The sequence below is a fragment of the Salvia miltiorrhiza genome, unplaced genomic scaffold (assembly GCF_028751815.1).
Source record: "Salvia miltiorrhiza cultivar Shanhuang (shh) unplaced genomic scaffold, IMPLAD_Smil_shh original_scaffold_471, whole genome shotgun sequence".
NCBI lineage: Eukaryota > Viridiplantae > Streptophyta > Magnoliopsida > Lamiales > Lamiaceae > Salvia > Salvia miltiorrhiza.
The window spans coordinates 223,886-242,673 of record NW_026651557.1 but is presented as its reverse complement, the minus strand read 5'-3'; the positions used below and the strand labels follow the sequence as shown (position 1 = coordinate 242,673).

The 18,788-nt window shown below is 36.9% G+C and overlaps 1 protein-coding gene across 1 annotated transcript; it reads left to right on the top strand.

The window, feature by feature from the left end:
• Positions 1 to 16,943: 16,943 nt before the first annotated feature.
• On the top strand, positions 16,944 to 18,556 carry LOC131004935 (uncharacterized). Its single transcript, XM_057931694.1, has 4 exons — positions 16,944 to 17,750; positions 17,870 to 17,987; positions 18,060 to 18,326; positions 18,369 to 18,556. Exons 1-4 carry the CDS (start codon positions 16,944 to 16,946, stop codon positions 18,554 to 18,556), a joined length of 1,380 nt encoding a protein of 459 aa, XP_057787677.1.
• Positions 18,557 to 18,788: the final 232 nt, after the last annotated feature.

Genomic DNA, 18,788 nt, shown 5'->3' with positions numbered 1-18,788 from the left:
CCATAAACATTTCATTTCATAAGAATCATTCATCATTTGAAATATCACAGTTATATCATGTCATTCATTTCATTTCGTATAAGAGGCCTGTATCCAGGGGATCTCTATATACGTGTTTTAAGAAAGCCCACCTCATTCCGTTCCCACTAGGGGCGTAGAGTTACCTCCTTCTTTAGCTTTCACTTCCCGTCTGGACCTTTATTGACGAAGAGTCGATAAGTTCGAGAAGAAAGTCGTGTAAGAAAGGAAGATAGGTCTCTAAACTAAACTATCTCCTTTTTAATGATTTTAGGGTTCTAGCATCCATATTAATCTTGTCTCGTTCAAAACCTTAAACTCAAAACATCTATCACATAACTATCATTTAGGTTCGAAATTATTTTTTTGAACATCATCATGCGCATCAATCATAACTCGTTCTACTCACGCCATCAAGTTAAATATTCCGTCATTTAATAACAAATCATATAATATCACATAGACAAATTAAATCATCATAGATCATTCTTTCTCATACTTAAAATAATTTAATCATTTTCAAATAATCCATATTAATAAGTCATTTGAAAAGAATTAATTTAAATAAGAGTTTAACTCAAAATATTTTATTTTAAAGTCCATTTGTAAAAATACTTGAAATAAAAGAACTCCATTTAAATAATTAATTTAAAGGTCAATATATAATTAAATTAATCAAGCTCAATTTAAATTAATAATTAAGAGCTCAAATAATTTAAATAGATATAAGCCCAAATTAATTAGATAAATTAGATCCATTCAATTTTTTTTATTAACCAAGAGCCCAAACATTTAAATTAAAATAGGCCCAAAACTTTTAAGTGAAATAAGCCCATCAACTTTTATTTGTAAAGGGCCGAGCCCAAACATTTAAATCTAAGCCCATCAGCTAATTAAATGAGGGCCCAAGGCCCAACATCATGCTAACCCTAAATTAAATACACACACTAAAACACACTCAGCACACACACATCAAAACATGCGCCTCTCTCTCTCTATCTCTATTTCTCGGCTCTCTCTCCCGACTCTCTCTGCTCTCTCTCTTTGTTCGGCTGAGGGCGGCGCCGCCTCCGGCGCGCCGCCTCGCCGTCGCCTCCGCTCTCTCTCTCACCCCCTCGGTCTCCTCTTCCATCTGAGCCCTATCTCACTCGGTCGTCTCTCTCTCTCTCTCAAGACTGCCGGAACAAGGTGCAGCAGACGCACGCCGCTGTCAAAGCGGTGCGCCGCCGCCGCTGCCTCCGTCGTCCTTGCAGCAGATCCGCTGCCGCGTCAAGACCACGGCCACCGCCTTTCCTCCCTCTCTAACTCTCACCCTCGTCTCGATCTCTCTCTGGGCCGACGAACGACGTAAAACGCCGCCGCCTCCCCCTCTTTCGGTCGATCCAGCAGCCCTAATGGCTACCGCCGCCGTCGTCCTTGTCTTCCTCCGATTTCCGGCGAAGCCGCAGCCTCCGACAACCCAGGTAAACCCTAAGTTCCCCTATTCTCTTTTTCTTTTTCTTTTCCTCAATTCCCTTTTTAAAACTTGAAGCTAAAAAAAAAACTCTCTTCTTCCCCTTTGATTCTTGGCAGATCGGAGACAACGGCAGGTTCACCGCCGCCGCTCCGTTGCCGGCGACGAGCCACCGCGGCTGCCGCCTCCCTCTGATCTCGACTCTCACACACACAGCAGGGTTTCAAGCCATATAACAGTTCACAAAAATAGCATAAGATTTTTCTTAGCACATATCATTCTCATACTGTAAATATCATATATATCAATTGCTTATAACATCTGAACATCTTTTCTTGTAGTTTAAAAATCTAAATTTCAGATCGTATGCCATATCTTGTAAACACATAAAGAAATATCAAGTAATTGTATGTGGTTTTGGTGGTTCTCTGTTGGTGTTTCTCTGAAAATTGACAACGAAAGGGTGATGATACCTTGAATAGGTGGATTTTTATCTCTGCATAATTATGTGTATAGCATAAGTTAGAAATCTGCAGTGAAGAAAATTGAAAGAGGGAGAAATTTCCTTTCATTATTACCGTAAATCTTGCTGTTGAAAATGGGTTGCAGTAGTTGAAAATGGTGGTGTGATAATGGTGAAGGGTTGGGGAAGACTTTAAAGAAGAATGAGGATCGTGGAAATTCAGCTTGATTGGTATTCTTCAGCATGCTGAGTATGACTGGGGAATTTCTTCAGCATGCGTAGTATGACTGGGGAATTTCTTCAGCATGCTTAGTATGACTGGGGAATTTCTTTAGCATACTTAATATGGTTCCAACTTAATCATCAAAATATCTAAGAGATTAATACATTAATCATATGGTTCCACACTCATTTAAATACATTGACACATACAAGACAATTTCTTATTTGAAGTATAAAATCCATTTGGGCTTGTCAATTTAATAAATTAACTAACCACATGAATCAACTTTAGTAATTAATAAAAATTCATTTTTAACACTTCAATGTTAAATCCTCATTAATAAATTAATGGACTCAAAATATATTTTGAGTGCATCGTCCACTGGAAACAAAAATAAAATAACTCATCACGTATATAAATCATCAAATTCATATAAGTCTGTATTTTATTTATGGATGCCGAACCCTAATTATTGTCATAATAAATCCTTGAATCAGACATTAGAAGATTTTAATCCTCAATTAAAAGTCGGGTCATTACATACTATCCCCCTTAAAAGAAATTTCGTCCCGAAATTTGTACCTCAGAAAATAACTCTGAGTACTTCACTTTCCTGTTAGACCGTAGTCTATTTTTTTTTTTTGACCATGATATATTCATAGGTCCCTTACTATCGGTATCGACTTAGTCCTTAGTACCTGAACTTCCCGATCTAAGATAGATTCGGATCTTCCTTCGTAACTCAAATATTGACTAATAACAATGTTGTTCTCATGGATCATATGCTTTGAATCGTAAACATACTTCCTTATTCGCGGCACATGGGATACATTACGCATATTCTCAAAGCTTAGCACTAACACCAAACAGTAAGTTATTGGGCCTATCCTTTCTACAATCTCGTATGAGCCTATAAAACGGGGTTTAGGTTTACCCTTTACATTGAGTCCAATGATTTCTCTTGATGGAGAAACTTTTATGGAAATTATCTCTCCATTTTCACATCATAGGTCAATTCGTCATTTGTCAACATATGACTCTGTCAATCATGGCCCCTATTTTATTCACTATCAAATTTTGACGGATGATTTCAATCATCTAGTTATTTCATCGATCCCAACAAAGTGGTGATCTATATTTCCTCACGTATAACGTCTCATTTGCTAACCTATCGATAGTCGATTGATAACTGGTATTATATGTCTCACAAAGAGTGGCAAAAACATGTTCTCAGCTTTCACCCCGGTTTAGCTTGGTCGTCCTCAACATACCTTATTAGTAATTTCTATGTCGTTTAAGTGGAACTATAACGACTAATATCTCTAAAGCATTCCTAAGGCAACTTAAATAGTTTGTAAGGAGACCAACCATTTCGAGCATGTAGGCAGTCAGCCTAAAACGCCGTTATAAACTTTTATTCATTCATCGATGGAATCTCAAGTCATGTGGGCATTCACTGCCCCCTTTCGTGACAACCTTTGCTTAAGTCTGAAGGGTTCGAAAAATCCATCTCGACAAAGAAATCCATTGGTTCGTTAAGGGCTCGGTTTGTCCCAAACACGACATTAAGCTTGACTTTATGAGCTCGAAGACTCAAAGTAACAATATGATATGTTGTAAAACCTTCACTTGCTAGCACGCAAGACATATTTCAACAATTGAGGTTACATCTCGTTTTATTCCTCCTAACTAGAATTTTTTTTTTTTTTTTCTAGATCTTAATACATCTTAGTACTTCCTAGTGATAGTATAAGGGTGCCGTGGCTTTATCTTATTCTTAAGTTCATTGTCATGGAGATGCATATCTTCCCTTCAAAGAAGATAGCATTATTTGATTCCTCGTGGTAATTCTTGAAACTTCTTATCTTTATTCTTACTCTTAACTTCTCATCCTTCCTTCGTGCTCCTACCACAATTTTCCTCAAGCTGTGTGGTTTAATCACTTCTATCATCATCTTATCATATCTTAGACGAGGCCTTCCGGCTCACTGTATCATCTACTACATTGGTCTTGTCCATGTGATGGTTAATACCAAAATCATAATCCTTTACGGGTTCAACCCATCCTCTTTGTCTCATCAGCTACTACAAATTCCTTATCAGGTTTTAGAATCTCTAGCACTACAATTCAAAATCATCAAAACTCTTTATCAGTAAACTATCATTTATACTCGACACCAATTTTTCGAGTGTCAGATACCAACATTTATGTGCGTTAATCATAACTCTCACACTCACTCCATTTAGACACATAATCGATATCAAACTCAAATAATAACTTATATCTTAACAATTTATCATGCTCATAGTTCTCGATTAAATCTCGGACTTTGTAATTAAATACTAAATTCCAACTATAATTAATTAACATGCTTCTCTAATTTATTTATCTCATTTAAACTAATAAATCTAATCCATGCTAATTTCTCATACTTAGCCATTTTATATGCATTTCTCATGCAATTCAAAAGGCTCAATAACTTACTAATCATGCTCATCTCATAAATACTCAAATAATTCATATAGTCTTACTAACATAGCATTAACTCATATGCACTGCTAGTTCACTTACATGACTTCACATACTCCACATATCTCAACTTAATAAATCATCGAATAGTTAGAAAATTTGTATTTAATGGAAATAAATTCCAAAAATTTAAATACAAATATTTTTAATTATTCTAAACACATTGATTGGCATGCTCAAAATAACTCAATTAAAATCGAGCATCGCTCGTCTCTGGCCTTATGACTCACGGCCTTCATCAAATTTGAACCTTGGTGTTCAAATTAATCTAAGTAAATTATACGTGCAATATTTAATAAATATAAACACATATATAAACTCAAATCATTCAATATGTTCCAGAAAATGCCACTTCCTTGAGCAAAACTCACACCTACTGATTTGGCATAAATTCGTTCACCCAATAGTACTTGTGTACATGGTCCCTAAATGTTCCTTATGTTCATCTTCATTCTTGGAGTCACTAAGATGAATTTATCCAGGTGAAGGTGGAATACTCTATCAATGATGCCCATGAATATATCTGGGCATTTGTTACCCTGAATGGCACAACTACAAACTTGTAGTGGTCATAACCCGTTCTAAAAGTTGTCTTGGGTGATGACATCCGATCCTCAATCGATCTTGGAAAACACATTTGCATTTTTGAGTTGGTCAAATAATTCATCTACCCTCAGTAAAGGATATTCATTCTTGAGTATTAATTTGTTCCACGCTCTATTGTCTGTGCGCCTTTTTAAAGTGCCATATTTCTTCATAACATACAAATATGCGCTCCCGATGGGAATGCACTAGACATGATCTAACTTAGGTCTAGTAGTTTCTGCAACTGGATCTTTAGGTTCTCCGATTCCTTTGGAGTCATCTTGTTCGATGCTTTTGATACACATGTCAATCTTGGTACTAGGTCGATGGTAAATTCTACTTGTCTGTTGGGTGGCAGTCTTGGTAAGTTTTCCGGATAATCATAATGGAACTCACGTATAACTTCTATGTCCTCAACTATCCTTTCGGTTCTAGCTCCTCCGTTTAGGTATACAAGGAAAGCTTGGTAATGTTTCTTATTTATCACCTTTATGGCTTGTATGTATGAAATAACTGGTATCCGCTCCTTATACTAATCTCGTGAAAACTTAAAGCGTCTATTCCTGGAGGTTTGAAGGAGATTTCCCATTCATTGCATAAATCATAGCATATTGTTCTCAGCTAACCAGTCCATTCTTAAGGTTACATCTACGTTCCATATTGGTATAACATCAAGTTATTCGCTACCACCTTAAGTGATCCTACATTCAATTAAAGGTTCATATAACTACGTGTTACTATCATCGTTCCTTCTATGGGTGAAAAGTTTCTTATGTCTTGATCACCTTGTTCAGTTTGAATTTGTGTCGGGTGATCCCCGTGCATAACTACCTTAGCGTCTAGAGTTTTGCTGAGCAATTCAAAGTACGTAAACTCATCGTGGTTGGCGAGTGCCATTCTTATCTCATACTTTAGGCCAGGGCGAAACTTCTTCGGGATCGTTTCATTGATGTCCACCTATTGTGGGGTATAACGGACATGCCACAACAAATGTGGTCATACTAGGTCATAGATATCCTGTTTTGCTTTAGATTGAACATTTGTCGTTTCTCTCCTCCTATCGCAGATATAAAAAAAAAATATATGTAATATGTGTCCGTCTTATAGTCTTACTAAGACAAGTTTGCTAACATTCTTGAGTCATTGCTTTTCTTTTGGCCTCCCACCAAAATCTGTAGATCTAGTCAACTGGAACGCAACACATGAAGTCGTTTTTTTTTTTGTGCGGTACAAAAAAATCAAAGGTTCTCTTCATCGTCTTAATCTAGAGTTTACCCTCAACTGGATTCTTGGTTTCATAGCTATAACAAGCTTTACTCGAGAAAAAGTTCATCCATCTTTCGTAATGGTTCATTTTTGTCCCCATCTCGTTTCTAGCTTCTCACCTACCAGACATTCTATTTTTCAAAGAAAAACGATCATCAATACATTCCTTTTCTCATATCACATGCGTAACACTTTTCCATGATTCCATCGTGAAATCAACATAGACAAAATAACTCAAGTCCTTATTCTCAAACCTTACGGTTTGTACTATAAATTGCTAACAAAATGTATGGTTGATAATAATCATAGGAGAAGAACTAATGTCAACTAATTTTAGACACAAACTGATGGACAGTTAACCAAGCTATAGTTTGGGTGACTTATTAAGTCAATATACTAACGCTTCTTAGTCGTATACCTCAAAAGAATCTACTAGGACAACTCAAAAGTTGCAAAGGCTCAAATCTCGAATGATATCAAAATAAAGTGTTGCAGAAAATTTGTTCAAGAGACTCAAATAAATAACCAGAGAGTAGAAAGGAGTAACTACCAGGTCGAACAAAATGACCTAGAGTGAGAACCCATCTGATTTTTAAACTGAAGTTGAAATACATGGGTTTATAAACTCAAAAGACGTCTACTGAGATTTGGATCATGTGGACTGGCCAGGTCCAACATAATCACTTCCCAGTTACACGGGAAACATAATCCCGGACTTGGTAATTATGGGTCTTCTAAATTCTCATCATACTATACATAACAAAACTTAACTTCGTAACAGTAAGTTAATAGCTGAAGCATAGGGTCCTATCTCTTAGACTTATATTCCGAACGTTCAACATTCTTCCATAAGTAGATATATTACAACATAGTAATGTAACAGTCAACCATATTCTTTCTATAACTCATCATGAAACAAGTTAATTCGATGTTCTTTCATATGTGAACTATCGAACGTAGAGACTATGCTTAAAAACCTTCGTGGTGTAACGCCCATCTTGAAATTGTCTCTTGCCACCTTTCGTTGACTTACTATCATCGTGGCACGTATCTTTTCAGTCTATCTTTGAGTTTTAACGAAACTACAGTCTCCCGAAGGAAACCAAAACATTCGAGGTGTTCAGTCATTTATCTCATTCAACATATCAAGCATCTAGAATATAGGAATATCCTATTGATCCATCAATCTATGTTCTTTTCCAATTATGATCATGTAACTCATAGCAATCTATGTTCCTTGAAAAACGTGTCCATGTCCTTTCATTCGTACAATCGTATCAACATAATATGCACAAATTGTGCCATAAAAAGTAAAGCATCAACATATCATTCATAACATGCGTTTCACAATCACATCCTTGCAACTGTTTAAAATCATAACATAATTAAACATTGTAACTTCAGTTACCTTTTTCTTTGATTGAGCGTGATGCAATGGAGTGTTGAGCGGTGTCGTTTGAACCCATATAAGTCTAGTGACTCGATCTAGGCTTTACTTTGAAAGGAACTTTTAGGGTCCAGAGCAAACGAACTGCTCTGATACCACTCTGTCACAGCCCGCAATCCCTAAGGATGGTTTAACCGGGGTTATGACTCGGGAAGGGGATTAAGAAGCGGGGAAAGAAAGGGGCATTTACTTAACAATCAAACATTTTACGAAAAGAGACATTTATTATATAACACTAGGATCATAACTGATCACTTGGGCAAATACAAGACGTTTGTTCGGGAAGGCCCGTCGAAGTGGATTACCCAACAAAAGAGTATCATACTTAAAATAAAACATTAGCATAATCAGAGTATCTTGCAGCGGAAATACGTGTGAGTTATACATATGAAGATGTATACTCAAGGTTACATTACTGTTCTACGTCTCAAGGGTACATTATTATTTTATGTCAAAAGGTACATCCGCTCAACTCCACTCCATTCCATCACCCGCTCAACCTGCACATTAGGGAAAACAACATGCAGGGCTGAGTAAAAATACTCAGTGAACATATGCCGGAAATATAACATTTTATATCATTTATTGTACTGCCAACAGTAACACACAGGGTTTTACTTGAAGGACCTGTGCTTACTAAACATTTTCTTTCATTTCATAAAGTTGGATGCGCATCCCATTTTCAGTCTATATGGTCCATATCTGTTCCTTTTACACGCCGGGAAGGAGGCCTCCTTCCACGGACGCTAAGACCGGTCGCAAGCGACACACAGTCTCCATGAGTGTACACGTTAACCCTTACTAGCAAACCTTCGTCTAGCGTAGGGTCCGAATTCGATTTCCTTTATAGTTGGCGAACCAACACAGATAGGATACATACATAAAACATAAACATTTTTGGCAGACAATCATTTCATAAACATTTACCTTTCCTTTCATAAGAACCATTCATCAATTAATCATTTCCATAAACATTTCATTTCATAAGAATCATTCATCATTTGAAATATCACAGTTATATCATGTCATTCATTTCATTTCGTATAAGAGGCCTGTATCCAGGGGATCTCTATATACGTGTTTTAAGAAAGCCCGCCTCATTCCGTTCCCACTAGGGGCGTAGAGTTACCTCCTTCTTTAGCTTTCACTTCCCGTCTGGACCTTTATTGACGAAGAGTCGATAAGTTCGAGAAGAAAGTCGTGTAAGAAAGGAAGATAGGTCTCTAAACTAAACTATCTCCTTTTTAATGATTTTAGGGTTCTAGCATCCATATTAATCTTGTCTCGTTCAAAACCTTAAACTCAAAACATCTATCACATAACTATCATTTAGGTTCGAAATTATTTTTTTGAACATCATCATGCGCATCAATCATAACTCGTTCTACTCACGCCATCAAGTTAAATATTCCGTCATTTAATAACAAATCATATAATATCACATAGACAAATTAAATCATCATAGATCATTCTTTCTCATACTTAAAATAATTTAATCATTTTCAAATAATCCATATTAATAAGTCATTTGAAAAGAATTAATTTAAATAAGAGTTTAACTCAAAATATTTTATTTTAAAGTCCATTTGTAAAAATACTTGAAATAAAAGAACTCCATTTAAATAATTAATTTAAAGGTCAATATATAATTAAATTAATCAAGCTCAATTTAAATTAATAATTAAGAGCTCAAATAATTTAAATAGATATAAGCCCAAATTAATTAGATAAATTAGATCCATTCAATTTTTTTTATTAACCAAGAGCCCAAACATTTAAATTAAAATAGGCCCAAAACTTTTAAGTGAAATAAGCCCATCAGCTTTTATTTGTAAAGGGCCGAGCCCAAACATTTAAATCTAAGCCCATCAGCTAATTAAATGAGGGCCCAAGGCCCAACATCATGCTAACCCTAAATTAAATACACACACTAAAACACACTCAGCACACACACATCAAAACATGCGCCTCTCTCTCTCTATCTCTATTTCTCGGCTCTCTCTCCCGACTCTCTCTGCTCTCTCTCTTTGTTCGGCTGAGGGCGGCGCCGCCTCCGGCGCGCCGCCTCGCCGTCGCCTCCGCTCTCTCTCTCACCCCCTCGGTCTCCTCTTCCATCTGAGCCCTATCTCACTCGGTCGTCTCTCTCTCTCTCTCAAGACTGCCGGAACAAGGTGCAGCAGACGCACGCCGCTGTCAAAGCGGTGCGCCGCCGCCGCTGCCTCCGTCGTCCTTGCAGCAGATCCGCTGCCGCGTCAAGACCACGGCCACCGCCTTTCCTCCCTCTCTAACTCTCACCCTCGTCTCGATCTCTCTCTGGGCCGACGAACGACGTAAAACGCCGCCGCCTCCCCCTCTTTCGGTCGATCCAGCAGCCCTAATGGCTACCGCCGCCGTCGTCCTTGTCTTCCTCCGATTTCCGGCGAAGCCGCAGCCTCCGACAACCCAGGTAAACCCTAAGTTCCCCTATTCTCTTTTTCTTTTTCTTTTCCTCAATTCCCTTTTTAAAACTTGAAGCTAAAAAAAAAACTCTCTTCTTCCCCTTTGATTCTTGGCAGATCGGAGACAACGGCAGGTTCACCGCCGCCGCTCCGTTGCCGGCGACGAGCCACCGCGGCTGCCGCCTCCCTCTGATCTCGACTCTCACACACACAGCAGGGTTTCAAGCCATATAACAGTTCACAAAAATAGCATAAGATTTTTCTTAGCACATATCATTCTCATACTGTAAATATCATATATATCAATTGCTTATAACATCTGAACATCTTTTCTTGTAGTTTAAAAATCTAAATTTCAGATCGTATGCCATATCTTGTAAACACATAAAGAAATATCAAGTAATTGTATGTGGTTTTGGTGGTTCTCTGTTGGTGTTTCTCTGAAAATTGACAACGAAAGGGTGATGATACCTTGAATAGGTGGATTTTTATCTCTGCATAATTATGTGTATAGCATAAGTTAGAAATCTGCAGTGAAGAAAATTGAAAGAGGGAGAAATTTCCTTTCATTATTACCGTAAATCTTGCTGTTGAAAATGGGTTGCAGTAGTTGAAAATGGTGGTGTGATAATGGTGAAGGGTTGGGGAAGACTTTAAAGAAGAATGAGGATCGTGGAAATTCAGCTTGATTGGTATTCTTCAGCATGCTGAGTATGACTGGGGAATTTCTTCAGCATGCGTAGTATGACTGGGGAATTTCTTCAGCATGCTTAGTATGACTGGGGAATTTCTTTAGCATACTTAATATGGTTCCAACTTAATCATCAAAATATCTAAGAGATTAATACATTAATCATATGGTTCCACACTCATTTAAATACATTGACACATACAAGACAATTTCTTATTTGAAGTATAAAATCCATTTGGGCTTGTCAATTTAATAAATTAACTAACCACATGAATCAACTTTAGTAATTAATAAAAATTCATTTTTAACACTTCAATGTTAAATCCTCATTAATAAATTAATGGACTCAAAATATATTTTGAGTGCATCGTCCACTGGAAACAAAAATAAAATAACTCATCACGTATATAAATCATCAAATTCATATAAGTCTGTATTTTATTTATGGATGCCGAACCCTAATTATTGTCATAATAAATCCTTGAATCAGTCATTAGAAGATTTTAATCCTCAATTAAAAGTCGGGTCATTACATTAGGATAAATTTAGTAGTGAAGAATCTAAGCTCGGTCAGGTATATCATTTGAAATTTAACATGAAGATCTTAAGTTGGGAAAACAAAAGACGGATATGAGTAATTGCTACAGCGGAAGTCTACAATAGAAATTTAACCCTAGCCTCAGCTCCGTCCCGTCAGCACCAGCCAGCCAACCTGAAAACATTTGAAAGTATTTTTGGGCTAAGTACTAATGTACTTAGTGGGCATGCATTTTATGAAACATTTCATATTTTAATAAAGACAGTTTATCCAATCATAATTGACATGACTTAGAAGGTTTTAAATTGAAAGAACTTCTAAGCATGTTAAAATAATTTCTTTCATTTGTGCGCACATGTCACACTCCCTTTCCGTTACTCGCTGTGATCCCGGACCTTTTAGCCACCAACGGATCCATTAATCCCGCTTGCTTGAACTGAGGGCGTAACCCAGCCAAGTTCCCATTTGGGACCCAATGCTCCGGAACACATCCCGTCGAGCACCCTTATAACGCCTCATACATGATTAGTGCCCGATGGAGATCAACCCACCAGGTCAGCTAATAGGTGTACACAATTCTCAAATAACGTGTTAGGTCAAGAGAGAACCTCGATCGATTCATTGTTGCGAGCCTTAAACGGAGCAGAGTGCACAAAATATTTTATTGGATAAACAGTTTGCATTTTATTGAATAAATAATTTGCATTTCATTGAAACATTTAGAGCTTAATAACTCAATCATACTATATACATTTGGAAAGTAAGCCCACCTGGATAGGCAAAGCCTGAAGATCATACACATATAAACATGTCTTGGAAAAGTAGCGCTAATCCTCCTGGTCAACACAAAGCCTACAAGAAATTCTATTCTTAATAGGTCTCGTGAAGCTAACTTAATATCTTGGGGAAAATGCTTAACATTCTATGATTCATCACGCCGGGTTTCAAAATTTAATAATAAAGATTGAAAACTAACTCTTGAGCTAAGGACACCAACAATATCCTTACTCGATTTTCTTAAATAAATGAAATTATAAACAAAATCAATTAAATCATAAATACTTTCATTTGCAAAAATATTTAATGCAAATCATTTCATGCTCCACTCATATAATAAGTAATTCATACTTAATATATGCACATAATAATAATATAATATTAGTATGCAAATTATTCCTTAAAATAATAATTAATCAACTATTAAAAGTCTAGTTATTTAAAACAATTAGCCCATTATAAATAAATAGAACAGGCCCAAGTTTAAATCAAAGAATCGGTCCAACTTAATAATATAAATTAGCCCACAATTGAAATGAGAAGCCCTTTTGTTAAAAAAATTCGCAGCCCACCTCAAATAAATAAGACGTGGCCCTATTAAAATATAAAAACAAGCCTAAACATTTATTAAAATCGACCCAAACCAGGCCCAACCTCAAACTCCCTTTTTTCCCCTTTTTTTTTTTTTTTTCAGAATCAAACACGCACACACACTCTCAGCTTTCTCTCTCTCTCTGCTCACCACCCAGATCCGCCTCTCTCTCTCCCTCGAATCTCCTCCGGCGGCGACCGCCACCGACCACCCCGCCTTCATCTCCTTCGTCGCACCACACCATTCGGCTCACCAATACCCACGAAAGAAACGGCGAAGCAGCGGCGAGAATCACCGCCTCCGCCTTCCTCCTTGGCGACGGCAAGGCGTCGCCGTCTCCCTCGATCTCTCGTCTTCCCCGGCGAAGCGCCGCCTCTCCTGCGCTCCCCCTGTAAACTCCGACATCGACAAGGCCATCGAGTCTCTCCCTTATCTACCCTCGTTTCTCCTCCCCCTTGCTCCGGACAGAACGACGGCAGAGCCGCCGCCGCCGAACCCTAGGCTCCCAAATCCGGTCTCCTCTCGCTCCAATTCTTGGCGACCATAGCGGTAGCCATGGCTGCCGCCGATGACAAACGCTACAAGCCACTTGGAACCAAAGGTTCCCAGTTCCGACCTTCCCTTTCTAAAATCCGGCGACGACGGTCAGCAGCTTCACGCCACCACCGCCGTGCCCTAGCTACTGCCTCCCTCTTCCCTTTGTTCGGTCCGACAGCAGCTAATAGCCACCGTCGTTGCCACCCTGACTCCCGACTCTCACATCCCTTCCTCGACAGACACTCTCCAAGCAAAGATACCCCACAAGTTCTATTCTTGTTTTAGTTATCAGCATTTTCATTTCATGCACATATCTTATGTTCTTATGGAGCAGTGATTAGTACACAAATAAACAAAACATAGGCAACAAAACTATCAGTTCTTATATCTCATTATCTGTATTCTCATTGTATGAAACATTTACATCTCCTTGTCTTTATTGTTATGTAAACTCAGTTATAGATGGACATATGAACAAACATAAAGCTGTATATGTGTGTGTTTACTGCTATGAATTGAAGAAAAACCTTGATAGGAAAGGCTGAGCTTTTTCTTGATGTTATGCCCGAGTGTTCTACTAGTTTGAGGAAGGGCTTTGAGTTGGTGTATCTTTTAGATGGCAGCATCGATTGAGCATTGAGGAAGTTGTCAAGATGTGTTATTGTGTATGTGTTTGCTGTATTGTGAGGAGATGAATATAGGTAGGCAAAACTTGGATGGGATGGAAGCATGGAGTTGGTAGGAGTTCACTATAATTGTACTAACAGTATGGCTTGATGTTTCTTATAGGGTGATTGATCCCTACTTGTACCTTGACTGAAATTGAGGCTTATTTTGAGGAGTAGGTGGCGTATGTAAGGTGAGGGAGGAAGCATGGTGATCATGGGAAGACATGATGGTAGATGACAAGTGGTAGCATGTGCTCATAGAATAATTTAAACTAAGGCTCAAAATGTGAATAATTAAATCAAGCACTCATAAATAACTGAAGACTTCAATTAAAATCTCTATGATATTGAAAATTTTGGATATGTAAAAAATCCTTTAAAGTTCGCTTATTGAAATACTAGTGCAACTATTTAAATACTCAATTTATATAAATATGAGATGCACAAGAATTTAAATGACTCAAATTTATAAAAGTTTTGTAATTCATTTTTGTTGGAATGAAAATTCAATTCATTTCAAATACTCCGGCGTAAATCATCTTAATCCAAGTTCGAAATAATTTCTAAACTTAATAGAAATGCGCGGGGTATTACACAATTAAAGTACCGAAAAATTAGCTCAAGGACATGTGTATACATATACATTTATGGAGTGAAGTATCAAATCAAGACTTGAAAAATATTGAAGATTGACTGCCACAAGAGTGAAGAGAAAGAAGATTACTTGGTCTTCCTTGTGAATAGGGATGTTGGTTAATATGCTTAATCAATCCCTAAACTTGGGAAGCAAGAGCAAAACCCTACCACGTTTGAAACCCTAAAGTATCACCCACGTTTTCTTGCCCATCAAACTTAGATTCACATCTATAAATAGAGGCAGAACTCATTGCATTCGATACCAATCCAAGCTACAAAATACACAAGTGCAGGAGCTGAGAAGCTAATGATCGAACGTCATTCACGACATCTAGTTCACAACACACCTTGAGTGGGAGACTCGTGTGTCTAACAAACCTTGACTGGAAGACTCGTTTGTTAGGGCTAGCTAGTACGCTCATTCGTGCGATGCACGACGAAATCGAAATTAAATGATGTTTTAAATAAACAAATATTAATATTAAACACAATCAAAATAAAAATAAATGAAAAATATGGTTTAAAAATAAAATATCAATTGCTCAATAAAATCCCAAATTTAAAAATATTATTTTAATTATGTATAAAATGTAATAAAAATTAATATACACATTATTTTAGAGTATTCTACATAATACTAATAGATAAATAAATGTTTTCATACACAAACATAAATAAAAGAGTTGTAAATTTTTAACAAACAGAAAGAAAATAGAATATTTTAAAATTTTAATAACTTATTCGTTTTATATTCATTTTTGATGATTTTTATACCGTATTAAAGATTTTGTTACAAACTTAAACTTAATATGCATATTGAATATTTCTTCATAAATAAAATTAGACGTTATTTAGAAAAGAATTCAAATTGTAAAAGAAAAAAGAGATAAAAAAATAGTGAAAATTTTGATGTGAGAAGAGAGAGATAAAATGGTGGAAAGGAATGGAGGGAGAAAACTCCTCTATCATATACTCCCTCATTCCCATTGATCATGTCTTGTTTTCTTTTTTGGGTTGTCCCATTTATTTTGTGATGTTTCTATTTTGGGTAATTATTTTACACTACAAACAATAGGGCCCCACACCTTTACACACTTTTACTATACTAATTTTACTCTCCTTAATAATTGTGCCTAAAAGAAATGAGACAAGCCCAATGGGACGGAAGGAGTATTATATAGATTTTGGCCTCTTAAAAGTGCAAACTATATTATTATTAAAAACACTTCATCCATCCACGAAAATTAAAAGAGTCTCGTTTGACGGTGGATACGAATTTTAATAAAATTATTAAAATTATTATAAATAGAATAAATGTACAGTTTGTAGGGATAGTATTAATGAATAAAAGTATAATAAAGACACATTTTAGCTAAACAATTACTCACTCCCTCCTACGAATCTTGACACGTTTGGTTTCGGCACGAGAATTAAGGAGTTGTAGATTACTATTTTAAGTGTGTAGTTAATAAAGTATAAAAATGATAAAGTAGGAGAGAGAATGTAACAAAAGTGATAAAGTAGGAGAGAAAATATAATAATTACTCCCTCCGTCCCAATATTTAAGACACAATTCATTTGGGCACGGAGATTAAGGAGTAGTGGTTTAGGTGTTAAAGTGATATGGCCCACCTCCATTAGTAAATTGATTAGGTATTATTTAATAAATTGTTTGACTTTTATTTTAACTTTTGACTTCAAATTTTAAATTTAAAAAATTTAAATTTCGAAAATTTGAATAAATTAATTTTACTCACATTTTTTTAATTTCTGTTGACTCCCCTTTTTTTAAATTTCTGTTCATTTCCAGTACTTTCATTTTTAAATTCTGAATTGAGGGGCTTGAAAGCCATTTCTGCCGCTGCTTCATGAGCAAAATTTCGAAAATAAATTGGCACAAAAGGTTGAAAAAAGTGGCACCACTTTAATTGGCACAAACTTAGAATTTAAAATTGCCACCAAAATTTATGTGTACAACCCTATAAAAGGGAGTATTTGCATACACTAATTACACCAAAATTTGAGCAGCATTTCGCCACAAATTCTTCATTCAAAAAACATCTTCCACAAAAAAAAAGAGGATGACTAGAAGGAAAGATCTCAGTGGGGCAGAACGACAAGCTATTGCATTGTTTCTTCTTCAAAACTCTTCAAATGGGAAGCTTCACTATGGAACAGCCAAGGCAGCCATGGAGAAATGGGGATGCTGTCGGAGTTCTATCGCCCGTATGTGGAAAGCTGCAAAAGAGGAACATGCACAAGGTCAGTTGGTAACCGTTCAAAGCAAAAAAATTAGCAAGAGTCGAAAGAAAAGAGTGCACATAGATTTGGAACTCATTTCAAGTCTTGAATTGCACAAAAGGGGTACAATTCGAAGGCTTGCAACCGGCATAAACTGCTCAAAGAGTACAGTTGGTAGATGGATATCAAAGGGGCTAATCAGACCTCATTCTAGTGCCATTCGACTAGATTTGGCAGCCCCCAACAAGTTATTACGACTGCGGTTCTCTCTAGAACAGATTGTGTATGACAGAATATGCAATGTTCTAAAGTTCAAGAACATGCACAATGTAGTGCATGCTGATGAGAAGTGGTTCTACATGAGCAAAGTAAATCACAAATTTTACTTGACTCCAGCAGAAATCGACCCACACCGCACATGCAAAAGTAAGAAGTTCATTAAAAAGGTTATGTTCCTATGTGCAGTATCTAGGCCCTTATTTGATGAAGATGTGAGTGTATTATTCGATGGCAAGATAGGGATTTTTCCTTTCACTGAGATGGTACCAGCCAAAAGAAAATCCAAGAATAGGGAGGCTGGAACCTTAGAAGAGAAGCTAATTCAGTCCATCACTAGAGAAGTGATGAAGGACATGTACATCTACAAGGTATGGATATCACAGGAGCTATATATGGATTGTAAATCAAAGATGGTTGGTTTGATTATGTTGAGCTTATTTTAAGATGTGTAAGATGTGTAATTTCAGTTTGTTGTCTATATATACAGCTTATACCTGCAATCATGGCCAAGTGGCCCCAATTTGCAAGCAAAACTATATACATACAGCAAGATAATGCTAAGCCCCATATAAAAGATGATGATCGAGATTTTAGAGCAGCTGCAAGTGCAAATGGCTTTGATATTAGAATTATTCATTAGCCTCCAAATAGCCCATACACTAACATCAATGATTTAGGTTGGTTTAAGGCTATTCAAAGCTTGCAAGTGCAGACAGTTAGCACAAATGAAGGGGAACTAGTGCAGGCAGTTCAGAAATCCTTTGAGGAGCTCAGTGAATTAACTTTAAACAATGTGTTTTTGAGCCTACAGGGATGCTTAACTGAGATCATGAAAGTTAAAGGTCAGAATTGTTATAAAATCCCACACATGAAGAAGGGGATGCTTGCAAGACAGGGGAATTTGCCAATGGCATTGGAGGTCCCTAAAGAGCTAGTGGAAGAGTGTTTGGCATACTTGACTGAAAATTGAGAGGTGGATGGCATAGATGAGTTGAGGGAGCAGTTGGGTTTACAAAAGGATGGCAGAGATCAGTTTGGATTACAAGAGGATGGCAGAGATCAGTTTGGACTAGAAGAGGATGGCAGAGATGACATTGGATTAGAAGACGATGCATATGATGCAATAGAGGCAGCCTTCAATCAAATGAAATTGATTGAGGATGCCTCCATTTAGTTACGTGCAAGAGCAACCTTTAAAGATAGTGGAAGTCATTTTGTAGAATTCTTTTTGTAAATGTCTCATAGGAAAAATGAGTTGGCTGTATAGACAGTGGAAAAGAAATCATTTTGTAAATCGAAGAACAGGCTGTAGTACTAGTGGAAAAGAAATCATTTTGTAAAGAAATAATTTTGTAAAGAGCACGGAGGGGGGGGTCACAGCCCTTATACCAACACATACATGAGCA